This window comes from Alternaria arborescens, assembly GCF_004154835.1.
Source record: "Alternaria arborescens strain FERA 675 chromosome Unknown contig_17, whole genome shotgun sequence".
NCBI classification, from domain to species: domain Eukaryota; kingdom Fungi; phylum Ascomycota; class Dothideomycetes; order Pleosporales; family Pleosporaceae; genus Alternaria; species Alternaria arborescens.
In genome coordinates, this window is record NW_021167872.1 from 544,105 (window position 1) to 569,914 (window position 25,810).

The 25,810-nt window shown below is 50.6% G+C and overlaps 13 protein-coding genes across 13 annotated transcripts; 5 read left to right on the top strand and 8 right to left on the bottom strand.

Annotated features, from left to right (window-relative positions):
- Nucleotides 1-218: 218 nt before the first annotated feature.
- AA0111_g7627 (putative MFS-type transporter) lies at nt 219-2,031 on the bottom strand (the record flags this gene model as incomplete). Its single annotated transcript, XM_028653984.1, has 4 exons — nt 219-1,094; nt 1,146-1,317; nt 1,381-1,718; nt 1,840-2,031. 4 exons carry the CDS (start codon nt 2,029-2,031, stop codon nt 219-221), a joined length of 1,578 nt encoding a protein of 525 aa, XP_028504868.1.
- Nucleotides 2,032-2,748: 717 nt separating this feature from the next.
- AA0111_g7628 (26S protease regulatory subunit 8) lies at nt 2,749-3,971 on the bottom strand (the record flags this gene model as incomplete). The annotated part of the gene is made up of 2 exons (XM_028653985.1): nt 2,749-3,683; nt 3,737-3,971. 2 exons carry the CDS (start codon nt 3,969-3,971, stop codon nt 2,749-2,751), a joined length of 1,170 nt encoding a protein of 389 aa, XP_028504873.1.
- A 440-nt stretch (nt 3,972-4,411) lies between these two features.
- Nucleotides 4,412-5,445, bottom strand: AA0111_g7629 (hypothetical protein; the record flags this gene model as incomplete). The annotated part of the gene is made up of 3 exons (XM_028653986.1): nt 4,412-4,791; nt 4,841-5,393; nt 5,443-5,445. The coding sequence occupies 3 exons, from the start codon at nt 5,443-5,445 to the stop codon at nt 4,412-4,414; spliced, it is 936 nt and encodes a 311-aa protein (XP_028504872.1).
- Nucleotides 5,446-5,871: 426 nt separating this feature from the next.
- Nucleotides 5,872-6,587, bottom strand: AA0111_g7630 (hypothetical protein; the record flags this gene model as incomplete). The annotated part of the gene is made up of 3 exons (XM_028653988.1): nt 5,872-6,213; nt 6,266-6,440; nt 6,493-6,587. The coding sequence occupies 3 exons, from the start codon at nt 6,585-6,587 to the stop codon at nt 5,872-5,874; spliced, it is 612 nt and encodes a 203-aa protein (XP_028504998.1).
- Nucleotides 6,588-7,187: 600 nt separating this feature from the next.
- AA0111_g7631 (hypothetical protein) lies at nt 7,188-8,641 on the top strand (the record flags this gene model as incomplete). The annotated part of the gene is made up of 2 exons (XM_028653989.1): nt 7,188-7,896; nt 7,965-8,641. 2 exons carry the CDS (start codon nt 7,188-7,190, stop codon nt 8,639-8,641), a joined length of 1,386 nt encoding a protein of 461 aa, XP_028504999.1.
- A 937-nt stretch (nt 8,642-9,578) lies between these two features.
- On the top strand, nt 9,579-11,074 carry AA0111_g7632 (hypothetical protein; the record flags this gene model as incomplete). Its single annotated transcript, XM_028653990.1, has 3 exons — nt 9,579-9,756; nt 9,809-10,148; nt 10,198-11,074. 3 exons carry the CDS (start codon nt 9,579-9,581, stop codon nt 11,072-11,074), a joined length of 1,395 nt encoding a protein of 464 aa, XP_028505000.1.
- A 195-nt stretch (nt 11,075-11,269) lies between these two features.
- On the bottom strand, nt 11,270-12,512 carry AA0111_g7633 (hypothetical protein; the record flags this gene model as incomplete). Its single annotated transcript, XM_028653991.1, has 2 exons — nt 11,270-12,189; nt 12,251-12,512. The coding sequence occupies 2 exons, from the start codon at nt 12,510-12,512 to the stop codon at nt 11,270-11,272; spliced, it is 1,182 nt and encodes a 393-aa protein (XP_028505001.1).
- A 745-nt stretch (nt 12,513-13,257) lies between these two features.
- On the bottom strand, nt 13,258-14,316 carry AA0111_g7634 (hypothetical protein; the record flags this gene model as incomplete). Its single annotated transcript, XM_028653992.1, has 3 exons — nt 13,258-13,508; nt 13,572-14,157; nt 14,212-14,316. The coding sequence occupies 3 exons, from the start codon at nt 14,314-14,316 to the stop codon at nt 13,258-13,260; spliced, it is 942 nt and encodes a 313-aa protein (XP_028504994.1).
- A 1,222-nt stretch (nt 14,317-15,538) lies between these two features.
- Nucleotides 15,539-16,368, top strand: AA0111_g7635 (hypothetical protein; the record flags this gene model as incomplete). The annotated part of the gene is made up of 2 exons (XM_028653993.1): nt 15,539-15,755; nt 15,836-16,368. The coding sequence occupies 2 exons, from the start codon at nt 15,539-15,541 to the stop codon at nt 16,366-16,368; spliced, it is 750 nt and encodes a 249-aa protein (XP_028504995.1).
- A 276-nt stretch (nt 16,369-16,644) lies between these two features.
- AA0111_g7636 (Calcineurin subunit B) lies at nt 16,645-17,359 on the bottom strand (the record flags this gene model as incomplete). Its single annotated transcript, XM_028653994.1, has 4 exons — nt 16,645-16,767; nt 16,826-17,122; nt 17,178-17,230; nt 17,308-17,359. 4 exons carry the CDS (start codon nt 17,357-17,359, stop codon nt 16,645-16,647), a joined length of 525 nt encoding a protein of 174 aa, XP_028504996.1.
- A 215-nt stretch (nt 17,360-17,574) lies between these two features.
- Nucleotides 17,575-18,256, top strand: AA0111_g7637 (hypothetical protein; the record flags this gene model as incomplete). The annotated part of the gene is made up of 3 exons (XM_028653995.1): nt 17,575-17,889; nt 17,945-18,142; nt 18,218-18,256. The coding sequence occupies 3 exons, from the start codon at nt 17,575-17,577 to the stop codon at nt 18,254-18,256; spliced, it is 552 nt and encodes a 183-aa protein (XP_028504997.1).
- Nucleotides 18,257-20,623: 2,367 nt separating this feature from the next.
- Nucleotides 20,624-23,302, top strand: AA0111_g7638 (DNA repair and recombination protein; the record flags this gene model as incomplete). Its single annotated transcript, XM_028653996.1, has 1 exon — nt 20,624-23,302. One exon carries the CDS (start codon nt 20,624-20,626, stop codon nt 23,300-23,302), a length of 2,679 nt encoding a protein of 892 aa, XP_028504992.1.
- Nucleotides 23,303-23,898: 596 nt separating this feature from the next.
- AA0111_g7639 (hypothetical protein) lies at nt 23,899-24,843 on the bottom strand (the record flags this gene model as incomplete). Its single annotated transcript, XM_028653997.1, has 1 exon — nt 23,899-24,843. The coding sequence occupies one exon, from the start codon at nt 24,841-24,843 to the stop codon at nt 23,899-23,901; it is 945 nt and encodes a 314-aa protein (XP_028504993.1).
- Between the last annotated feature and the right edge of the window lie 967 nt (nt 24,844-25,810).

Genomic DNA, 25,810 nt, shown 5'->3' on the forward strand with positions numbered 1-25,810 from the left:
AGTAATTATACGCTAACTTACTAGCATTTGAATCAAAGTGAATTCAAGCAGTTCAGAGCTTGAGGGGTTGGCTCAGTGGCTTGATCTAGGGCATATCTGGATTCCTTCACGGCATCGCAAGATGACACCCGATTATAGCTTTTAAATATATAGAAACTACAGGAACAAGTCCTTTCGACGCACTTTACACATTCCAAACTCTCTTTGCAACCTAATGTCTACATGCTCGCCTTTCCTCTACTCTCAAAAGGCAGTATCAGCACTAATAGCCCCGCAGCAATGAACAATGCCCCACTCACGTAAACGGGCACGCTAGTCTCCAAGTCCGCAAACATAGCAACAATGGGCGCCATGATACCAAAAACTCTGTTCGCGCTCGCTGTGATGGCATTTCCTGTACCGCGATCCTTTGTTGGGAAGATTTCAGGGGTGTATGCGTACAAGACTGCGTACATGATATTGCTCATAAAGTTGTAGGCACAGTTCCATCCAAGGAGGCTGTTGGAATTGAGTGCCCTTGTAGAGCATAGGAGGAATACACCGGTAAGTACTGTGGACAAGGACAGTGTGCCTTTGCGGCCTATATAAGGCGCCTCAACGAGCAGACCACCAAGGATACAGCCTGGTACGCCCAGGACAGCGATGATGAGACTGTTGCGATAGGTTATATAGGTGGAGCCATCGCCAAAGTCTACGCCACGTGTGGCTTGGATATAGGGCAGGTATGCGTTGTATAGTGGGTAACCGAGTCCGATAAATGCCCAGACCAAGGTGATTGTGCTAGTTGAAAAAGCTAGTTTCTTCGTGGCGAAAAGAGCCTTGACGTGCGAGCTGTCCAACTTCTGAAGGTTGCGCTTGACCACTGCGGTGGCAGTGCTAGTTTGCTGAGCGGTACCAGGTAGCGCATAGTTGTTGCAAGTCGTGAGTTCCTCGAGAGTCAGAGACGAAGCTTTGCCGTTGCGGCGGGCAACCTCATGAACAATACGGACGGCTTCTGAATCGTTTCCTTTGCCCATGAGGAACTTAGGCGATTCGAAGATTGTAAAGAAGACGAAGCGCCCAACGAACATCATAAGAGCAACACCTCCCATTACCTTGAAACTGGATTAGCGATTATCTCCAAGACCACGTGGCATAGTACTGACAATCATAAAGTATCGCCATCCCATATTCTCTCCTCTCGCGCAGTTTGTATCCGTCTGTTGACATGTAAGATTTCCAAGCAACGGCCATGCTACAAGTGTAGCAAAGACTTGTGCGAGCGCCCAGTTTATCGACAGGATTGTCAACAGATACTGGTGTGATCCAGGGAGAAACCTGAAATCGGGTGTAGAAAGTCAGTGTATGTCTCACATGCACTTTGTGTATGGCATTACTGACTCAAGGAAGATGGCAGAGTCTACAGGCAGGTTTCCACCCACGCCAACAGACCACAAAGCAGCGAAAGTGCCGATGGCAGCAAAATTTGGACTACTCGCCGCTATCATACCGAATACAGCCGTGATACCGATGGTGAGATTGAAGGCCCATCTCCTGCCGAAGATGTCACAACCGAAACCCCAAAACACTGCGCCGAAGAGAAGTCCAATGTTTTGAGACAGAGACAGGAGCGGTGGCCTTGTGGGACTGAACTCGTTGCTCACAGGTGTGAAGATCAACGATGTCACGATGGGCCAGAGATTGTCCATGGCCCATCCGAAGCCGATGACGATGAAGAGCTGTAGCTTGTTAGACGGTCGGGATATGGTAGGGTTGAAAAACTCGTGGACGTTCACTGGAATTTTCAATGTACGGCGTGTTGATGCAACTCGAGTAAGCGCCGCCGGGATCAACACTTACCTGCCACTGATACTTTCCCATGCCTATGTCCTGGATTGCTTTGTTCAGCATCTTCGCCTTGGCTTCGTACACCGGATCCAGCGACCCATCTTCAAGGACAGATACAGGCGCCTCCCCATCTCTTGCAACAGTCTGTGCCGAAGGCTCCTTGTTACTGTAAGTCTCATCAATCTTCCTGGATGAGTCGGCCATGGTTTTCATCTGTTCTCTGAACCGACTGCGAGCACAACAAGTGAGTGAGAGGGGAGGCCGAAGTAGATCAAACTAAATACAGATGACTAGGATCATACAAGCGAATTGGTGGCGAGTGCAGTGAGCATTAGCGACGCTAGGAAACCCAGTGAATGGGAGATCTTCAACGGGAATGGTGTATGATTGAACCAGTAGTTTGCAGACTGCATGTTTAGTGTGACGACTCACAGTGTTCCTTGTCGCGCAATCGGCCTTCCCGTTTGCGCAATACCATGCATGGGGGCAAGTATCACCACTACGCGCGGGGTACTTTGTGGGGGGGACGTCATGGCTGTACTATATGCCTGTTACCAGATTCCCGCAGGCGATTAGAGAACATGGATCTTGGTATGGATCTACACAAGGTGTGAGTGTGTTATGCTGTGTGAGAAGCTACACCTAGCGGGTCAAGATCTGCATGTAGTGCATGGAGGGTGGTGTGGGAAGGGGAAACGTAGATTCGGCGACGGAGTTTCTCCGCGCTAGTATGACGCGCCGGCACGTCCAAGGTGACAACACGGGATCCACGTCAACCGAGAGGAAGAAGCTTGGAGTTCGGTAGTCATTATTTATTTATACCAAGAATCTATGACCTTGTGTTTGGTGCACATAATCTTGATGTAAGCACCAGCAATGCATAATGCAGAGCAGCGCAGTAGCAAGACGGTGGAACGTGGTCTACTTCCACAGCTTGCTCAAACTGGTCGCCTTGTCGTCGTGCTTGTTCAGCACCTTTGCGGTGGCCAGGTCAAAGTCCTCCTGCGTTACGTGCACTCTCCTCTCCCTCAGTGCATACATGCCGGCCTCGGTGCACACACCCTTCAACTCGGCTCCTGAACATCCGTTCATCTTCTCAGCAACCTTTGTCAGGTTGATGCCACGCGTCAGGTTCATGCTTCTAGAGTGAATGCGTAGAATGTCGGCACGGGCTTCGACGGTTGGCGGCGGGAACTCGATCTTTCGGTCGATACGTCCGGGTCGTAGAAGGGCAGGGTCTAGAATGTCCAATCGGTTGGTTGCCATGATAATCTTGATATTCTTGGTGGGCTCGAAACCGTCGAGCTGGTTCAGCAGCTCCAACATGGTTCGCTGCACCTCGGAGTCACCACCTGAGCTTCCTTCGACTCGACTTGATCCAATGCTGTCGATCTCGTCCATGAAGATGATGCTGGGTGCGTGTTCTCGTGCCATGACGAAGAGCTCGCGGACCATGCGACTGCCTTCACCAATGTACTTTTGCACCAGCTCGCTACCAGACACGCGGATGAACTTGCAGTCAGCGTGGTGGGCGACGGCACGCGCAAGCAGTGTCTTTCCTGTACCAGGTGGACCATATAGTAGCACACCCTTGGGCTGAGCAATACCGAGCGACTCGAAGAGTTCGGGATGTTGCAGACCCAGCTCGATGACTTCCTTGATCTCCTTGATCTGCTGGTCCAAGCCACCAATCATGTCGTATGTGCTGTCGGGCACCTTCTCGACCATCATGAGGGAGACGAGGGGATCGACGGACGAGGGAAGCAGCTTCTCGAGCTTGTACGAGTCGCTGAGCAGGGTGACGCGCTTGCCGGCGGTGAGTTTGCTGATATCGACGCTGTCGGCGACATCGACGACTGGTTCGGTTAGGTGTGACTCTGGCTGTGGCTCTGAGCAGGCAGCGACATACCGTATTTGCCTTCAGGATGGACCTTTACAAGCACCTTCTTGGTGCCCATGACCTTGACTACCTCGCCAACATAGGACCCCGGCTGCTGCAGGAGGCCGAGCTCTTCTCGCAGTAACCGTACTCTTGAATTGTAGTCGTTGCGCTGGGCTTCGAGTCGTCGTAGCTTGGCCTGTCCCTGTATAATCTCGAGCTTCATCGTCTCGATCTTGTTGTGGAAGAAGGTGTCGAGCGCCATGGCTGTGGCGGGCGCCGGCGACGGTGTTTGGGCTGATGTGGTTGACTGGAGCAGAAGTTCGATCTGCCGGCTTTGTGTGGTGAAGGGCGACAGAGAGGGTTGGGGCAAGGTCGTGGGGGAGATAGTGATGGCGTAGGCGTGGGTCGGCTTTGGCTTGCATGTTGACGCTGTGACGGCCGCCGCTGGAAGCTTCTCGGATCAAGGTTAGACCGATGCACCGGACGGAGGAGCCGCACGCGCTCGCAAGTCGCGTCACCACCTCAGTCTTGCACTTCTTTCACGCACCCATCACTTCTGCGCATTCACTAAACAATGTGGTTCATTTCTACCGTAGCCTCATATACGTGAGGAATTTGTTCGATTGTCAACACGCGACACCCTTCCGCTTTCTGTGAAGAATAAATACTCGCTGAAGTTAAAACTTTCACCGTCCTAGACCCTCAAGACGCTCTCTTCGCGCGCGCTGCCGTCTTCTGTCGGGGCGCTGCTACGACCTTGTTCCGTCGCTCAACTAACATCGAAAACACCTCGCGATTCATGGCATAGTTGACCTGCGTACTCTCGTCTTCGGCGACGTTGTCATGAATCTTAAGATGGTTCACGTCTTTCCAAAGGTCCTCTATAACTGCAGCATTAATCTGAAGAGCCTGGTTGCGCGCTGTGTTGCGTGTAATAATGCGCTCCGTCTTGACCGGCAAATCTCGTGGCGCCATCTCAGTATCGTCAACAAGCGTCTCGTCTCCGCTATCTTCGCCCTCGCCATTAGCTTCGTTGCTCAGAGCTTTGAGGTCCGCAAGAGTCAATGGCACAGTGCCATCATCTACCATTGTCAGTCGGTGTAAGGGAAACACGGGCAGCTAAGCACTCACTTGACGGACGTCGGCCCTTCAACAATTTCGCGATCCTGAGGCCCTCGCAATTATCGACGTGCTCCCTTAGATACTCATCGATTCGTCGAATCGCTTCAGCGTTGGCCACAGCTTCTTTCCCTATGGTACGTATCACTCCCACATGGGCGACTTGGATCCGTAACACAAGCATCGCCTTTACTTGGACCAGCTCGTCCATAATGGCACCCAGTTTCTTCTCGTCTGCCGAGCCAGACGTCAGCTGGTGTGCAATCTGATTCATCTTACTTGTCATCTTCGGATCCAGGTTTTCGAGCAATTCGGCCAGCTTGACCTGAACGGCTTGCAGTCGAACTAGTTCTGTAGCCACAGTAGCGATTTGCAAATCTTCCTCATCGTCTATAATACCGATGATCGCTTTGATGCTTTCGAGTTCGCTACGGTGTCGAGTCAAGACCTCAGCCAGAGCTTTTTGACGACTATACGCCCTGCGAAGGCGATCGACAATTCGGAAGGCTTGTTCCACGAGTTGAGTCGTAGCTTGGATGGCGGCGAAAACAGCCAATACTTCAGCCTGCTTTCACACTTTAGCTTCATCACTTGTCCAAGGGAAGACTGTTTACCATAGTGTTCAGCGTGTGGATTATGGGTTGGTTGATCAAGGCAGTAAGACCAGAGATTGCGCTGACAGCTCAATGGGTGTGAGATTACATTTATGTCCAGCTGAGCTCGCCGGAAACGTCTTTGGGGCGCAGTGTTGATTATGAGTCGACCGTAATTGCGGTTGGTCTGGTTCGCAGCATGCATGCAAGATCGCAGCCATTGATTCGCCATCGCGAAGCGATCCTGCAGCCATAATGCACCCCAAGAGAAACTCGAGTTCATGCTGCTGTTGGCATCCAATAGTAGTCAACATCTTTCTGAGGGGTGCGGTCCTGCGCTGACAATACTTATGCTTGATACCACAGCCTATCAGGGTCTGAAGCGGCAAGAAGGTATGCGCCGCGCGCAGATCAAACTGCCGCGGCTTTTGTTCGCCCTTGTCCGTTCAGCTAAGTGTTGACTGAGCCAGCACCAAATAGAAGATCGAACCGACTATCCTTGACAACGTAGAAGCGACATATGGCGAATTCTTCTTTTCCCTCTTGCGAGTACCGAGCGAGATCGACATAATCATTGGTGGGCGGAAGGTGAATTCGATCCGAAGTAGCCTCCATCGTAAACGAAGAATCGCTGTACACTACAAGACTTAGACGGCGCACAATCTTGTGTGCAATGAAATTGTTCAAAACGGTGGGTCGGAATATGGCGCGAACCACATGACGGGTGTCACTCGTGCTTGAGTTGAGAGTTAGATTTTGGCCTTGGAGGACACATTTATCCGATGTCTTTTTCTGGTAATTGTTAGGAACCACTCTGTACCAATCCGCACTGACTGCTGCTTACTGGCAATTGTACAGTAAATTTCCCGGACACTTTCGACGAAGATAGAGTCTTGAGTACTTTGCTCTTGTTCGGCATCTTCGCCGCGCATCTACTCGGCAGTGCTGATTCGTTCCCAGACGAGACTATCTCTGTACCCCAGCCGCACTTGCAGTCTGGAGACACAACTAGAGTCTTGCTTGTATTCGTTAGGAGCGTGCTCTGTCGGTCGGAGTGGGGGTTTGACTTACAAGTTAAGATTATAGACCTTATCTGCCACAGGCCCGTTGATTTGAACAGCATTGCCGCTGGAGATGTTTCGGCTAACGGAGGTCGCTACTACCATGGCTTGTATATCCTGAGAAGTACAGCTAGGAGAAGATATCAACGACATGATACGATGGTGTGCTAACAACGCCCTCTGAACAACATCGGCTTGGACGAGGTTATTCACTGCCCTCGTAGGCTCGGCTCTTACGGTTGAGGGAGGCTGTGAAGATGTGATTGGAACAAGCCTCTTGTCAGCCGGGCGGGGTACGGAAACGCCGTGACCGGTGTGCTGAGGGTTGCATATGACCATCCAAGGTTTGATGGATGGTGTTCCACAGCCCTGTATTGACGTGCAGTTCCGGTCAACTTGGAACGGCAAAGCGCAGATCCAAGCGAACGATTGTCTTGAATATCGATGGATCGATAAGCGCTCCTTGGCTCCTGTGCACGTCTTCGGTCTGCGCCTCATCATCTTCTGCCTTGTTGCCAGGCTTGTACTACACGCAATGCGCTTTGCAGGATCGTCAATCTCTTACCTCCTCACGCCACAGCCATTATGAGCTACATTGCTCGAATGCGCCTTGGCTAGCGCTGCTCTCCGCAGCCATCAGAACCTCGTTCATGCGACGCAAGTAAGCCCCACTCACATGCGGTCCGGTCGCTTCGACTGCGCATCATGTTCCACTTATACGGCACACATCAGCTGGTCTCGAAGCTGGTGAAAGAGAGTCCTGAGAAAGCCGTTGATATCCTCACTAGATGTTGCGCAGATAGTAAGGTCCTCGAAGAGATCAACGCATATCTCTTGCAGCCAAAACCAACTCAGCGCGAGGTTCCTGCTCTCCTACCAGGCGGACTCGACATAACATTTGGTTCACCTGCTTCGCCGTCTGTAGATAGCTCGCGTCATGCTGGATCCCCTCTGCCTCGTCAAAGGCTGGCTCGCCGCCCTTCCTCAAATTCAACAACATATCCCCTCAGTCCACCTAGGTCAGCGTCATCAGTAACCTCCCATTCCACCAGAAATGAGATCTCCACGGGGGAGTATATACTACTTCTTCTCTTCGGAGGAACTGAGGTTGAGGAGCACCTGGTCCGTATGAGACTTGCGCAGACGAGATACAGTGTGATACGTGGAGACGTCGTCCAAAAACGCGGTCTTGATACCATGTGCACATTAGTTCAACCAGACTTTAACGAAGTATATGTGCCTAGTCGCACAGCCGTGGGATTCGACCTAGTACCAACCTCTTGCTCAATAGAGCTGACCTGGCGCCGACCACGGTCCGACTCTACGCACAACACCATATTCTATGTAGTGCCACAAGAAGCACTTGACACGGACCTTCTCCTTGGTTGCGAGGACTCTGGTGAAGGCATTCCAGGTGCGTATATACATATTCGCTATGGTCAAGGAAGATCCTTTAGCTGATCAGATGCGCCCTTCGACCAGACTATCAGCCTACCATTGTTCCTGAATCGCAAGCTCGACAGAATCCACTTCATCAAGAATACAGGCAGGACATGCGTCCTCCAGCACCAACACCACCTTCCGTATCGTTTCACCGTTCAGCAATGACTCACGGCGGATCCGCTCGCGCAAGCCCCGTTCATCCTCAAAACGAGCAATACCATCCACATCATTTGGTAGAGCCCTTGATCTCTCGGCAGCGGACATATGGAACAGCAGTACAAAGTCAACAGCCTTCACCAGCCCCTACGGTTCTGGGCTCGCACATTGAGCACCCACAGCCTCTTCGACCAAACATCGCTGCAGCAAGCCCTGTCCAAGACGCCGATCCCAACAAAAACGCTGGTAGAATCAGATTGAGTATCTCATGGGACGTGACCACTTTCAACGTATGGCTGGATTTGAACGCACATTGCGATGCTTTCTACAAAGCCTTCCAACAGCAGGCCGCAAAGCAGCGCAAGAGCATACTCGACCGAGCTACCATCACAATACAACTGAAGAATGATAAGAACATGCCAAATGAGGAAGCCTGCCCCCTCTCACTTGCCGAAGATGACTTGGAAGCAGATTGGGAGATGACCACTGAATGGTTGGAGGCAAATAGGAGAGACAAATCGCCTCATATCTATGGCGTGGTAGAGATGGAAGAAAGGTGAAGGTCTACCCTTCCCTCTGGACCTTCGGTTCAGAATTTCATGCGATAACCCCTCCACTGATTGTTGCTTGAGGCCGCGAGCGCTCTTCAAGAGGCTATCGTGACTCCCGTCACCACTGGAATATTGTACGAAGACGTATACCCTCCGCATACGACATGTCCAGGAGGATCAAGGTCAGTGTCAGGTTTTGAATCGGGTCAGAGATATACGAGGTCTAATGAGCAACAGCTAGAGACAAGGAACTCAGCGGCACGAACAGAAGACTGGCGCTCGAGCTGAGCAAGACGGAATAATTTTTAACCATATATGAATCTTTCGGACCAGTGTAAAGATCCATCTACATCTTTAGACACATTAACTACCACAAGTAACTCGTGGAACAGTCAACTCACCCCTCTCTCGCGGTGCACAAAATCGACCAGACTCCTACCTTACTAGAACTAGCGTCCTTCAGGCAAAATGACTGAAACTCTGCCCTTTTACTCCTACGTTCCATAATGATGAGGAAAGGACAACAACATATTAAGTAGAAACAATATAATTTATGATCTTCTACAATTTTCTCATTTCAAGTGTGGAGGAATTTGCAGTAAAAGAAAGATGTAAGGCTTAAAAAGTAGCGACTTCAGGATTCTCGAGCATCATATCGTAGGTCTCTTCACTGTTGATTGGCATTGCCATGCTCGATCTTTGCTCAAAGGGCGTGCCACTAGTGTTGTTCTATGAATGACATCATGAGCTACGCTCTTTCGGTAACGATCGTCAGCCCGTCATTCGCTTTATCATGACTAACAGTCTGCTTAATTGCCGTGCCGCTTGTTCCTGTGAGGCACTCATGCAATATCAAGCATTGGCCCTGCCCTAACTTTATCATCCAAACTTATGTTTGTGAGAAACGACAAAGATTAAATCAGTAAACCCAGTCGGTTATCCAATAATGACAAGCAACGGGAGTGGCGACGATATATCTCTTCGCGAGCCACAGCAGTTGAATACAGGCGAGCAAGAACTGAATACCGGCGATAATGCTGAGCAGAACGTGAGACAGAGAAGTTTGGACAGGAACAGAGTGTTCGCTCTCGTAGGTTCTGCGTTATCGCAGCTACCGATATGGGGTATGATACCTGGAATATTTGGTTTCAGGTAAAAGTTATCTCACATGTATAGGCTTCGCCATGAGCTATGGCGTTCTTCAAGAATATTACTTCGATAATTGGACACTAGAAGGCGATCGCAAACTTACCGGTATCATCGGCACGACATCCAACGGCGTCATGTACCTGTCCATGCCTTTATTGTTTGCTTTGTTCACCAAACGCTGGGCCCGTTATCGCCAGAGCGCAGCTATCTTGGGTGCTCTACTCGCATGCACCGCCTTTATCTTATCGTCATTTAGTAGACATGTTTGGCATCTCGTCGCGACACAGGGAGTACTAGCAGCGTTGGGTTGCGCACTCGTCTATAGCCCGACTACACTATCCCTCGGCGAATGGTTGGTCAAATCTTTGTACGAACTGCTTGCGAAGCATACACTGACTTCGTACACCAATATCTAGGTTTAACACTCAGAATCGAATTTGCAATCGAGCTGTAGCCTACGGCATCTGTCTTTCCACGAAAAACATTGTAGGATCAGTTTGTCCGTTTATCTTCCGAGGGCTCCTCGATCGCTACGGTTTTCGAACTACCTTGATTGTATGGGCCGCTATCACATTCGGAACTGCCATTCTTTCCGTTTCAATGATAAAGCCACCCCGTTCGAGCCTCGACACAAGCACTACTCGCGGGCGAAAGATTCCCTGGCACTTCCTCAGACATCAGATTTTCTGGGTCTATAGTATCGCAACTCTACTCCAGAGCGCTGGTTATGGTATTCCGCAAACATACATTAGCGAGTATGCACGCAATGTGTCCCACCTGTCCCACACCTTCTCAGCGCTCCTCATCACTCTGATCAATATACCCGGCATTTGCTCCTCCACCTTCTTTGGCTTTTTGAGCGACAACAAATACTTCCACCTTTCTGCCCCGACTGTTACCGTAATGTCTGCAGTCAGCTCCGCTCTGTCTGCATTTCTGTTCTGGGGATTAGCAGCGCAAGGGGGTATACCCTTACTAGTGTTGTTTGCCATCACCTTTGGCTTCTTCGCTAGTGGTTACAGCGCAACTTGGGGAGGAGTCATAAACGACATAGAGAACGACGCAGCGCGAAGGAACGAAGCCGTGGACAGTGGGGTGCTGTACGGCTTACTCAATGGTGCCAGGGGTATTGGATACGTAGCGGGTGGGCTTGTCAGTGTGCCTCTCATCCAGGCTGGAAGTACGACGTCAGTAGGACGTTTGGGATATGGGACGACTTACGGCCCCCTTATCATATTCACCGGTCTTTCATTGTCTTTTGGTGGTCTAGGACTGGCTTTTCGGCGAAAGTAAAAGCAACCACCACATTTGCAAGAAAGGTATCGATGGGGATAAATGGCTTCAGACAAGCGATCAGAGAAGACGGGTAACGCAGATAACATAGTTGATCTAGTAAAATAGCTCGTTGGGCAGCGTATCCGCTGCTCTAATTACTTCCTGCCACGAGGGCAAACGTCTTATCAGCCATAAGGTATCGTACAAGAGGGCCTACAAGCTTGTTGGAGCTGTACCCGAGGGAATAGCGCCAGAAGGCATAGCTCCGCTCGGCATAGTTCCGTTCCCCCCCGCACCGCCTTCACCACCCATATCCATGGCATTCTCATTCGCAACTCCTCCACCTGCTTGATAGTCCGCAGCAACAGCATAGTACTCATCGTCAGTATAATCGGCTGTAGAGTTTATGCCGATCTGGATCCATGCCATCAAGCCATCTTCCACATCATCCCCAAGATACACGTACTCCGGGAATGGGTCGAAGTCATTATCGGTCTGGACGATAGACCACATGTCCTCATCGTTGGTAGTATATGCCTGGGTGTTGGAAGCATAAGGCTCGGTAGCTTCGACAGCGGATTTGAGGTCTTCAGGCCAGAAGAGCTGACCAATGTGAGTTACGGCACCATCGGAGCCGGTGGTACCATTGGAACGAACGGTCACATTGGTCTTGACGAGGAGGTGCGTGTGTGTTGCACGGCCCTCGTAGTGACCTGGAAACAGAGTCTCAAAGGCTACAACACCATCCGCATCAGTCTCTTGGACTCCGCGCAGGAAAGTAGTGTTAAGACCGCCTTGGCCGGACTCGACACCGCTGTAGTAGCCGGTAGAGTTGCAGTTCCATACGTCGACGTAAAGCTGTGGTACAGGCTCACAGGTGCTTACGTCGACGTATTGAACTTCAAGATAGAGATCGATACCCTTTTGGTTCTCGACAACGTTCTTGCGGATCATCTCGCCAGTGACATAATAGGGGCCGTCGGTGACTTCAGGAGAGAGAATGCAGGAGGTGTTTGCAGCGAAGATGTCACTGGCGAGAGTGTTGGGTGTGTAACTCATCACACCTGTCATATTGTGATTGACGTTCTCGAACTCCTGGAGGAGGGCCAGGTCGCGACGGTACTTTTTGGACTCTGTGGGTTGATGTCAGCAATGTCCATGGGTACTTGAGGGTGCTATTGACGAAGGACGTACTCGCAGTAATACCACGCTTTTCGCGAAGAGCATCCAAGGTGTTTGCACGACGTGCCTCCGCACGACGCATCAAGCTGCGGTGCTTGAGAGTGTCTTGACATTCGGCTAAGGAGCGTTTTGCTGCTGCTGCACGCAGACCACGAGCGTCAACCTCACGCTTGATCTTGATGTGATCATGCTTCTCGCCAGGATGAGCAGCTACAGTGCTGATAAAGGATGTGGCTGCAGCAGCACCGGCGAGAATGGAGGCGATGTTAACCATGTTGGAATGTCAGTTCCAGAAAAAGATCAGGTAAATAGTGTAAAGCGATGAATTTGAAGGCAAAGAATCTTGCGCAGCCGATATAAGACGTCAAATGATGATGATAGAAAGCAATATGTCGATTTGAACCTCACTGCCTTTATACATTCCTTTCTTCTGTCCTGCTGTCCTTTCCTTTAGGAGATACTTGCCATAAACGCCTCGTTACGAGTAGGAAAGCTTCGTCACGATACATGACGCGGCGTTCAAAGGCCCTAAGCCTCGCCATAGCCCAAAAAAGCTTTTCGAGGTTTCCCAACGTGGACGTGTAGAAGGGCTTAACCCACATGGTGTAGCTTCGCCACCAGGTTGACAGGCCTGGAACGCAGCATTGTAGACTCAATCGTACTAGTGTCATGCGTCATGTTGTACAATGCGATTTTGTCTATGTAAAGTTGGCCTGGCTGCGTACGTACGCTTAGGAGCGTTGAAACGAGCGGGCGGACAATTTGGCGCAAGGACCGCGCCCAGGCGGGAAGCGCCGAAGTTAGCGTCGGAAGAGACTCGAACTAGGTGTAATCAAAACTTTTTTATTGGCCGCTGCTAGTGTAGTCATGAAGATGTGCGTATACCAGTCGTCGCAAGCTTCGTCAAAAGTTCTTGTTGGTGCTTAGGTTTCGAGTCATGCACCAAACAACACAATTGATCCTTTGCGCGTCCATAATCTTATATTGACCACGCCTCAGCTCATATTACAGTGCTACTATCATCTGCTTCCCCAGGCCTTTTGCATCAAAGTCTCTACCGTGATCGGATGTACCTCTGGGAAGACATCGTTCCTCAGTCCCTCTCCTGTGATATCCATAATGCCTTTGACGGCCATGACACCAAACTCAGCCATCATGCTTCGAGTAGCATCTTCGGGAAGTTCATAAGAGCCCTCAGGTTGCTCGAACAGTGTCGCTTGACCCTGCTCTAGCTTATCGATGGGATCATAGGTGACTTTCCATTTTTCGCCTATGATTCCAGTTGTCAGCTTTGCTCTAAATGTCCATGATATGGTTGCCAAAGATGACTTACCGGTTACTCTCTCCGCAATTTCCACAACTTTGTTCCACGTCAACTTGTCGCTAGCAAAAGCGCTGAACTCAGGCCATCTCTTCTCCTCGTTCAATAAAGCAGCAATATACTTCGCAACATCTGTGGAATGCAAGAACGTGACTGACGCCTCGCCATCACCCGGGAGTGCCGCTTTCCGGTTGTCGAAATCAAGAGCATATTTAAAAGGCTTCATATTACTCTTGCAATGCGGCATGCCAAAGTAATCTGAGAACCAGCCGAACATGACACGTGTGAAGTCGAGGTGAGAGCTGCGGAGTAGATCGGCAGCATCCAACCACCACTTCGCTGCTGGGTGGAAATCGAGGACACCTGGGTGTGAGTAGTTGACCCCGTACTCGCTGGGCATAAAGCGCTTTACCGAGCCAGAATCGATTGCTGCTTGGATGAGATTCATCTGAGCTTTCGCGCTTTCTTCAGTAAAGAGCGCCAGCGCAGATATAACAACTTCGACGTTGTGTTTCTGGAGAGACTGCTTGATAGACGCTACATCCTCGTAGTCTGCTTCGATTACCCGTACGGACTCAAGTCCTGGTATCTTGTTAGCCTAGACTTTTGTTAGCAACTCTTCTGCAGGGTTGACAAATTCCCGTGTTTGTACCTTTCGGCTCAAGATCAGAACTTGGTGTTTGTCTTGACCAACAAGTTCTTCAACGATTGTTCGGCCCACGCCACCGGTACCTCCAGCGATTGCTACAGTGACCATGTCTGGAGATTGATCGAATACGTGTAATGGGGATGACTTGTTGTGAGCTACGAGAATAGGTGGTGATTGACGATGTCAATTGAACAGAAGTAAAGTGATTTCTGGCCGTCTAAGCACTCCACAGCTTGACTTATATGGTCAGCCAGTGGGCAAAATCCGGTCGGAAGCCCCGTCGCTGTACTATGCGTGTTGTAAATCAGCCTCCACGTATCTTGGCACGGCGGCACGAAGTTGATCCTAGAAATCGATGGAAACTGCGCCCTTCGTCGGCATGGGGTTGGAAGCGGGGCGTAAGGACTTGGCGCCTCAGCTGTGATACATGACATCAGTCCTACAAACTATGGAATGGTTGACCCAAGTCCTGATGATTGTATTGCGGTACCATGGCGGACATACGGACATTCCGAAAGTGCGCAAAGTAGCAGTGTCAGCTTCAGGACGCGATGGGTACATCTTGCTAGCTGTATGCAGGCGTAGTCTACCGTGTAGAACCGGAGTCCGCGGATCGCCGATGTTTGTACCGTCAAGCTAGGCTGAGTTGACGGGTGCTCTTCAGGCGTTCAGCCAAGTACTTTTTTCCAATTACCTCCCGACTTTGCGTATTGATGACAAACTGCCATGCTTCCTGCAGCGCGATCCTTCACGCCAACGCTGCTTGTAATACGTACAAGTCTTCTTAAGACCTGTGGATTTGTCATATCCCGAACAGTTCCCTATATTGCGGGGACTCTGCCAATGCCTTGGAGCTGCTGGAAAGCTCCATCAATCATACCTCACAAGCTGCGCGTGTTACACCGAAAAACATCTGATTAGGGTGTACTAAACACGATCAATGCGAAAGCAGAGTGAAGAACAAAGCCTATGACGCGCGCGCGCGATATATTACACACCGCAGAAAGGATTGCCATCCAGGTGCAGTGCGCCATGGCCGTCAATTGTTTCAAGGAGCAGGTCAGCCATCCATTTTGAGAACCATTTGTTGCTTTAACGTTCCTACATATCATTCAAATCGACGATGTCACTACTAGAAGTTCATATTGATCTCCTGGAATTCAATTGTCACTGTGAAATCTGTGTCTGTATTATCCATAAATACTAACCAACATGGTCAGCTTCCACTTCCTCGTATTAGTCAACTCTCACAGTCTAGCATCCCAGGTTCGAGAGATCATTGAGTCCTCATACCTCATTTCAGCAAACACGGATCTCTACCACAGTCAATATGCTGCCATTTCTCCTGACAACCTTCTTAAAGGACAGGATCCTCAATAAAACCTTCTTCGTCTTCCTCTTTACCTTCATCTCTCTCATCATCTATCTCTTCATCCTCCTGGGCTGCATAAGCAAGGGCGTGGGAATCGAAAATCTATATTGGGTCATGATATCGCAGAACGGGACTGCTGGTCAGCTACCAGTTGAAGTGAGGATAGGGTATTTTGGTACGTCTTTGCTTTGGTTTGGCTCTCTGAGCGTGGAAATTGCCGCCAACATTGATTTGAGAGTGGCTGACATACCACAGGCATGTGCGCATCCTTCCCACCAAATGCCACAATGCCAAATGACAGACAGATTCCTGCACCATTAGAATGCTTCCCAGGTGATACACCACCGGGCCTTTCCAGCATACCGATGGAGCATCCCGTCCTTTCTTCTGCGCTGACACTCCAGAAGTCCGCTCTATATCCTCTCCCTGCACTCGCTTCATCCCTCTACCTTGTGTCTCTGATATATTATTTCATATTTCGCGAACGAGGCGGCCGTAACGAAAAGATTTCCAAGTTCCTTTTAGGGGTCAGTGCAGCGCTTGGGGTTGCTGGAGCATTGTGTGCCATGTCTAGTGCGAAGGCGTTGCATGAGATAGGAATTTTGCTAGGACATCATGCGGTTGGTGGTGGAGAGGGCGAAGTGACTATTCAAGCCGGAAGTTGGGAGGGAGCTGGACTCTGTGTCGCAGCTGGCATCCACTTTTTTATTGTAATATATGCGGCATGTGGAATGCCCGTTTTTGATCTGGGGTTTGGTAGGGGATACATCGGAAAGAGGTTTCTGTAAACTGAACAAGATGGATCCTTCTGTGGTAAAATAAAGAGATGCGTGCTACAGTGGCAAGATCGGTGTCCTGTGCATGCAATTAGTAGTACAGAGATTCGTAACTCGCGTCAATATCCAAATTTGTGTAACATGGGTGATCGAAGATTCCGGGGTTTGGATTGAAGAATATCAAATACTGTCGAGCCCGTTCCCGAGTGTGCCCGCAACACCATGAACGCCTCGCCAAGGAAACCCTCGTGCCTGGGGATGCCGTTGCGCTTATAACAGAGAAAGCGCTTAGAACTGATCGAGGGTCATGCTCATAGAGACGTCGGTGTTCTCAACCATCTTGGTGAACTCCTCGAAGCTGATCTTGCCGTCGCGGTCTAGGTCGGCCTCCATAATGGTCTTGTCGACGATCTACGTGCACGTTAGACTCGTGCGCTGTGCAGCTACCGGCTCACCTCATTGTACGTACCTGTTGCAGCTGCTGGTCCTTCAGGTTGCTTCCGACCATCATCTTCAGTACTATGAAGAGCTCGCCGTTGCTGATGTAGCCGTCGCGGTCAATGTCGTATACGCGGAATGCAAAGCGCAGCTTCTCCTCCTTGTTTCCCTTGCTGCTGAAAGCCGAGAGACCGGAAACGAACTCCTGGAAGTCGACGTCGCCGCCACCGTCCTCGTCGAAGATAGCGATCATGCGTGTTGCGAGAGGGTTGGAAGAGATCTGGGGGAGTGCTAGGAATTCGTCGCGCTCAATGGTGCCAGAGTTGTCCTGGGCTGGAATTAGCCAAGCGGTCCAGAAGCCCTATACGTCCTTGGTCGCGCACCTTGTCCAGCTTCATAAATCGCTTCCTTAGGCGGTCAACCTCCTCGCGGTCGACTATGTGCTGTTAGCAAGCATTTCTCAGCCCCGCCAGCGCTCTGTCGAGCACGCCGTCGCTCTGGCTGCCTACGTACAGTTGGACCCGGAGGCTATGTTGTCGAGCAGCCCGGACTGTTGGTTACCCATTTCGGCGGTTGGTCTGGGGTAAGAATTGCGTGGTGGAGGATGTTGGCGTGGCTCAATGTCGTGGGGCTGCTTGGTCGCCGCCGCTAGGGTCCAGCTGCGCTAAAGGCAGGCACCGTTCCCCGACGTCAATCGCCAAGACTATACATTCACTCCGGCGCATCTGCTGCCTTCAACATTCCTGTCGAGCTTCGCGACGTAGCAAGACAGCAGACACGATGGAGTCGGATATCCCCACCGAGATTGGTTCCGTGCTTCAAGGCGCATCCATCAACCGACACCCATCCGTACTGCACGACGCGAACCCATCGACGGCCGCATCCAAGAAGCAGCCCGTCACCCTCAATGAACACCCAGACCCCGACAGCTCGGAAGTCGGCGAAGATGAGATTCCAGTTAGTGTGCTAGACCCGGTACCGCGACAGAAGACGATGCCCCCACTGCCAGACCTGCGGTTTGAACAAAGTTACCTGAAGAGTATCGAGCAAGCAGAGGGGTGGCAGGGCGTGTTATGGATCACACTGCGGGATCAGGTACGGCTGCAACAAGGCCCAAAACCGGGCAATCCTCCGCTAACCTTTAGCACAGGTCATAATGTGCTTCGCCCAAGGCGTGATGTGGACTCTCGTACTCAATGGCTGGCGACATTGGAACCGTTCGGCCAAGTTCAGTGGACACGGCGTTGGTGCGCGGATACGGAGATGGTGGTGGGGAGTCAACAATTGGTCCATACCAAACGCAAAGTCCAAGTTGAGGGACACCAAGTTGGCAAAGAACGTAACGGAGGTAAGTGTGGCCTTCTTGAAAGTCTGGCGCCGAATGCACTTCTGGAATGTGGACTACCCGCTAACAGTCGCCTAGTACTATGAGGGAGAATTCTCAAGTGCGGCTCAAGATTGAATACCACGATTCATAGCATTTGATATGCCCATATCTGCGTCTGAATGTCATGGAGTAGGGCAGACCCTTTGATGATTGTGAGGTCACTTCAAACACCGCACCTGGCCTTCTCAGTTTACGCTGATCATCAAAACCGTCCTACCAATGCGTCTCAGGCGCCTTATTCGCGTCTAGGCATTCATCGATTGTCACAATAGGATTGCAGCAAGGGCATTTCTTCCAATTGACTGCATATATCTGTTCTATCCTTCAGCTCATACCATCACATGATAAGCCTATTACGACTGCGGCTATTTGCTACGTTACGGGGTTCGGTCGATTAGTGATACTATTACGCGGAAGCTAACCATGTGGTGTTTGTGCGCTTGCTGCGTCGGGACTAGACGTACATGTGGCACAGCTCTCCTTGCATACGCGGTTGTACTCAACAACAACCTCAATACATTCTCCAGATCTGGTTCTCGCAAGCTCTTTGACGTGGTCGTTTTGATGTTCCCGTTGGCTAACGTTGATCGAGTAACGTGCGGAGTGGTCGACTTACTACAAGAATGAGGACAAGTTTCGGGAATGCTCTCGCCCGCATGGGGCGGGCGATGGTGACCCAACTTCGATTCAATCCAAATCACAACATATTTCGAGGATGTTATATGTAACTCCGACAAGCATCAGCCGCGGGGAAGAATCCCGAGACAAATTTAACACGTGGAACAAGCGCTGCGCGCCTACCAATACCAACCTCCAAGTCCAAGTTGTGCACGAATAATTCAAACAAGTCTCCTATCAAAGCAGCACACCCTCGCGTTATACCACCCATAGCGAAGAAAGTTGTCCTTGTCGTTCGACCTTCTACTTCCAGCCGCTCTGATCCGAGAAGCACGAAGTAACGTTGTCAGAGCGGTTTTCACGACACGGTCCTAGACGATTTGGTTTGGCTCAGAGACAGCCAGATAATCAGGTTGCCCTCAGGAGCTCAGCTGAGTTACGCAAGACTTGGTCGTCTGAAAGAGGTAGGACAATGCTGGGTCATATTTCATGGCACTCCTGGTAGCCGACTAGGGGTGGCAACCATACATGGTTATGCTGAAACCCATGGCGTCCGCATCATTGCCATTGATCGTCCGGGCTATGGCCATTCTACGCTTCACGGTAGAGGGATCTTAGGCTTCATGCAAGATGTCGAGCATTTGCTCGATTACCATGGCATTCAAGAGTTCAAGGTCTATGGTGTGAGTGGTGGAGGACCATATGCGTTAGAGGCAACATTCCATTTCCCAAAAAGCAGGCTGAGCAAGACATCTATCATGTGCGGCTGTAATCATCCCAACTTTGCAAGCACGGAACTATCTTTGAGAACGAGACTGACGTTGTGGCTCAGAGGCAGAGCGTCTTTCCTGTATTCATCCGGCGGCGATTCCAATTACTTCCTCCACAGAGACGTTGTGAGTGCCAAAGGTAACGAGACAAAAATTCTGCGCGCTCGTTTGAACTGGCGGGAGGCAGCAAGGCAAGGTCATGAGGGATACAACAATGATCTCAGACTCAAAGTACGACCGTGGGGGTTAGTGATGTCACCATAAGAATTGCATAGGAGTTCTGTACTGACTGCGCACACCAACATCTAAATTTGACTTGGAAAACATGGATGCCAATCCTATAAGATGGTATCATGGGGCCATAGACACCAATATATCATACGACGCAGCGAGAAAGACTGCAGAGATTGCTAATCGATACAAGCGCAACATTGACTTTAGGGCATATGATGGCTTAGATCATGGGACCATCCAAAGCAAAAAGATTTGGGGGTGTTTAGACTGGATGTTGAAGTAAGCATCCTTAGGGAGTAACTGTAGTAGTGATAGAAGGTTTTTGAAAAAGTGCAACTGGGTGTTTCGATCTTAGAGCGTGCGTCTATCATGTCGCGGCGTCGTTGTCAGAATGTAGGACGAGCTCTTGCCCAGTAACTTTTTATTTCAATGTATCTATTATCACAGAGTGTGCATTCAAGGTATGTACGGTAATACATGTGGAAGCTGGGATAGAGAAATAATAGTGCACACTTGTAGGATTGTTTTGATCTTGGGTACAACTTGTCGAGACGTAGATATGCAAAGTACACATCTTTTCTTATGGAACGATAATAATGCTACTAGAATAAAAGTCTTTGACTGGTCTTTGAGAGCGGCATACCGACGATCTGAACCTATAAGTGTTTAGAGAGTACCTACCACTCCGGGAACTAGGGTGATACCGGCGCCACGTGACTACGCGCTTTAGCGTCGTGGCGCGTCGCCTCCCAAGACTTCATCATCGACCCCAAAGCATCCGGCTTGACGACATGCTACCCCACATTCAACAATCCAACAGATGAAGCCTTTCAGGCCGCTTACCCTCGCTCGCCCTCGATCAGAGACTGGCGAGCCACCGAGCAAGAAACGGAGAATCTTGTCCAACGCGCTTTCCTCTGGCAGTCGTCAACCTCTCAACACGCTCAACAATCCCGCGCCAGCACAGTTCCTGCCCCCGGGTCTCGACGGAAACTACTACACAGTATTATGGCGGAAATACACAACTAAGAAGAACAAGACGTGGGATGGCGATGGAGTGCTCGCTGTGACAGGTGGTTACGCCACGCTCACGGATAGCGAGACGGGAAAAGAGCTGGGCAAGGGAGTATGCAGCCGGCCACTACTTCCAGGCTCGGCACTGTCCGTTGGTGGCAAGGAGATTGAAATTGAAGGCCCCATCGACAAGGCGGACTACCTCGCTGGGCGCACATTGCCAGGCAATGCTGCAGCTGCGCCTGTAGTTCAAACGAAGCACACCGAATCGGGATACAAGCCTCTCTCATTGGAAAAGAAGAAAGCAAGCAAGAAAAACAACGCTGCTGGTAATGGGGAGAATGTACCAGATTACAAGCCATCGGCCCAGCGCAAGCAACAATTCAAGGCCCCTCTCTTGTCAAATACTGTCATGCCTCAACGAAATCCATCGATTCCACAGCCACGTCACGACCCTCACGCGCCCAATGCTCTAGTCATGAAGCGGCCCAAGTCCTGTCCGACCGGAAAGCAGATTGTTGACGTTGTCGTCGACCCGGTCCTCAGCAAGCACCTTCGCGAACATCAACGCGAGGGTGTGCAGTTTTTATACGAATGTGTCATGGGCATGCGATGCGAGGGCGAAGGAGCCATCATGGCTGATGAGATGGGTTTGGGCAAGACATTGCAGACCATAACCTTGCTCTGGACGCTGATGAAACAAAATCCGATATACGATACCTCACCAGTCATTACCAAGGCCCTCATTGTATGCCCGGCTGGCCTGGTCGACAACTGGAAGCGCGAGTTTCGAAAATGGCTAGGCAACGAGAGAGTTGGTGTATTTGTGCTAGACGGAAAGAACAACAAGATCACCAACTTCACAATGGGCAAAGCCTACAACATCATGATCGTCGGATACGAGATGTTGCGTATCGTACAAGATGAGCTGAAGAAGGGTAGTGGTGTCGATATCGTGATTGCAGATGAGGGCCATAGGTTGAAAACCGCTAACAACAAAGCAATGCTTGCAATCCAGTCTCTCAATACTGAGCGGCGGATCATACTGTCAGGAACGCCTTTACAGAACGACTTGGGTGAGTTTTACACCGCAATTGACTTTGTCAACCCTGGACTACTCGGGCAACGAACGGCTTTCAAGCGTTCATTCGAAGTGCCCATCATGCGCAGCCGTCAGCCAGGGGCGAGTGAATCAGAGCTCGAAAAAGGAGAGGCACAATGGAAGGAGCTCGTATCTCTCACCAGTCAATTCATGATCCGACGGACAGCAGAGGTGCTTTCCAAGTACCTTCCACCCAAGACTGAGCACATTGTCTTCTGCAGGCCGACCAAAGGGCAGGCAGAGGCATATCGCGCAATACTGAATTCGCCGACATTCAGAATTGCACTAGGAAGTACGGATATTGCACTACAACTCATCAATGTGCTAAAGAAGGTCTGCAACAGCCCTTCTTTGCTCAAGTCATCGAAGGATAATGATGACACGCCATCAGAGATGCTACAGTCGCTTCTCCCTCTTATACCGAGTAAGATTCTCAGCTCAAGTGCTTCAAGCGCGAAGCTGCGACTGCTCGACAGCCTGATTCACCGAATCTATACTACCACAGAAGAGAAGATCGTCATCGTTTCGAACTATACTACCACACTGGACATGATCGAACGACTTCTTGTTTCGTTATCGTACACTTTCCTCCGTCTGGACGGTAGCACCCCGGCTTCCAAACGCCAGGCTCTTGTGGAGAAATTCAACAAGACTCCGAAAACCGCATCATTCGCCTTCCTTCTGTCTGCTAAATCTGGTGGTGTGGGTCTCAATCTTATTGGCGCATCGCGCATCGTGCTATTTGATATCGACTGGAATCCTGCTACAGATCTGCAAGCTATGGCGCGTATCCATCGTGACGGCCAGAAACTACCATGTAAGGTATATAGACTCCTCATTCAAGGCGGCCTAGATGAGAAGATTTATCAGCGCCAAGTTATGAAGATGGGCCTTGCAAATGCTGTTGTGGACAACAAAGCCTCTGCATCCTCTTTTTCACAGGAAGAACTTCGCGACCTTTTCCGGCTAGACGAGCGTGAAGGTTGCCAGACACACGACATACTCGGTTGCACGTGTGACTGTAAGGGCTCACCGGAAGTCAAAGCCGAGGAACAAGACGTGGCTGCCGAAGACAATACCGATGACTCAGAAGAAGATCTCTACCCAACCCTCACAAAAGCAAGCCAGGTCAACATTGAGGAACAGGAAGCGAAGATAAAGGCTAGGCGCGCGGCGAAACTTCCCAAGCTCAGGATGTTGATGGAATACCGACATATTGACACCAAGATACTCAAAGAAACGGCGACGAATGAGCAAGGCGGGAACAAAGAGGCAGGGGTCGTTGATGACATGGCGGTGGCGGTGGATGACGACGTATTCCTTGACGTCCTAAAAGAATCGGAATGCAATGTCGGCTTCTTGTTAACGAAGTCGACGTCTTAGATGCATCATATACATGGTATGAGAGAAAGAAAGATTCAAGACTTTTACATGCATAGCGTCGGAGTTCTGGTTCTAGATAGCCCACTCAGCACTCTTAGCCTCCAACAGCTTTTCGTATCGTAACGATTGAGAGACTGCTATCCAATTTTAAACTCGCTTTGAATATTCTACATGTTAAAGTGAGAGGCACAATGGAGTCCTTTCTCTATGCTAACACAAGTGAGTTGGTATGATCACACCGTGAGTGGCTAGATCGGTGGTGATGAGTAGACAATGACAAACGTGGACGGTCGACATCACAGACAACGGAGGAAGCTAGGCCCAATGACCATGTGGTAACATGTGACAAAAAAGTCGATTTAATATTATGCGGAACAGCATATAGGACGGGTTGATTAGAAACCTTTGAAAACAAGAGAGAACCGGGTATACGCGCCGACATTATAATCTTTTCCATGAACACCATTCCACGCCATCCATAACAAGAGCGACGAGCGCGTGGATAACCAACCAATAGGAAAGTATAAACAAGAAGCGAAGAGCAAAAGAGCTGACAAGGTTGAGACGACGAAAGAGCAGGAAATGACCACTAGAGTTCATATACCACCCATATCCACCTCGTTGGACAGAAAATCCGCCTCTTCAAAATCGCTTCCGCAGCCTGCGCTAAGCCTACCCTCGATGTGCGATGCATTCACAAAATCCATATCGATGTCATCGTCGCTAATTGTCCTCTGTACTGCTCTTCTCGATTTGGGTTGCGCAAACTGCCTCACCGGCGGCAGCATATTAAGTCCTGGAGGCGGAGTCTCGCTCAGCGGGCTGACAGGCACCTCGTCGACCTCAACACCCATACCCATGCCCTTTGTCGAGGATGAGCCGAAGAAGAAGCTAGTGTCCAATGGCCTGACTTCGTCTTCGTCTTGCCATGAGCGTTTCGAGGGGTTGTGTGGGCGTTGCGACGTGGTGGAGCAGCCACTGTCGGTGGAGGCTGTCGAGGAGAATGGCTGGGTGAAGGTTTCGGCAGGAAGAGGGAAGTAGTTGGGTGGTGATGGAGTGGCGGTTGTGTTGTAGAGATGTGGATTTGTTGTAGGCTGTTCAGCAAACCCTCCAATCTTGTGCAGACCGCAAAACGGCAGCAGTTCTCGCTGGTGTTGAACTTGGTCTGGTACAGCTTCTCGGGGCGGCTTGACGGCCAATGTGGGTCTCGACATGGTGTTCTGAACCGAGGACAGTTCGGAGACCTTGTGCGTCTTGTAGCCTTCCGGCACACTCTTTCTGACTCTCATTCCGACGCTCAGCAAGCCTGCTTGCACCTGTCCTGGGATGTCGGGAGCGAGTCTCTCCCTGTGCTGCTGCTGTTGCTGCTGATGTTGTGCAGCGCCTCGCGTGGTTTGGCGTCGCGGTCGGGTAATCGGATCTAGGCCCCGCAGATCGTCGTTATCCTCGAAATCGTCCCGCACCTCAAAATAGCTTGTAATGCTGGGTTGGAACTTCCTCTTGCTGCGGTGTTCTTCTGCCGGCACGTGGCGAGCTTGCATAGCGGGTGTCAAGTGAGTGAGTGTGCGAGAGAAGGGGGGGCGAGGTTGGCGGGCAGAGAGAGGTAGAATTATGCAGTCTCGCTGCGGTGGAGAGGGGATCTTTCTGATGCCGCTTCAATGCACGCTCGAGCCTTTGGGGGCTGAAGACGGACAAGGATCCGGGATGACAGGACGGGTGATCAATTTAGATGCTCGACGAGGAACGGCGGGTAGGTTTCGTTTTCTGATTCAGAGCCGATGGAAATAACTGAAGGCGGGAAAAAGCAAGAGGGTCAGAAATGCTCGAGAGCCTGGCCGGATGACGGCAGTTGATGTGGATGAGGAGTCGTGACGCGACAGGCCGAACCAAGAGAGCCAAACGATGATCGTTGACCGGCTTATTCACGCGTTCCCCCACTGCGCATCACTCACTATGTAAGCTGTCGATTGTTGGAGATGCAGCGTCGTCTCCAACGTTGTGCTGAAACCGCTACATACAGTGTCTCATGATCAATGTCTTGGTGGTACAAAGACATTTGCTTGTCGCGCTTGCCCTCGTTGCTCCGCAACAACACCTGCATGCTGCCTCGTCCAACTTTCCAGACAGCTTTCCTCAGCAAGCATTGCCATCTTCCCAAAATCAAACAGCGCCATATATACGGCTCAGCGTGATTACGTTCTGGATACCGGCATGCCTTATTCCCGTTCACGCAAGCTTACGCACCCTCTACTCAACTCCAGGGCGATCGTCTATTGGATCTGCCGATCCTGATCTGGACCCAATTCCCCGCCACACTGGTGCACAATGCATCATTCAGTCCGAACTATGACGAAGATGCGAATTGGACGGAGAAAGTGGCCTCCATTTGCCTAATAGTACATTGAAAGGAACACCCTTGTTCATAGTCACGTATAGACACCATTACACCGGTACGCCTTCCCTGTTAGGACACGCTTGCTGATAGAGATCCATAACCCAAATGCATCA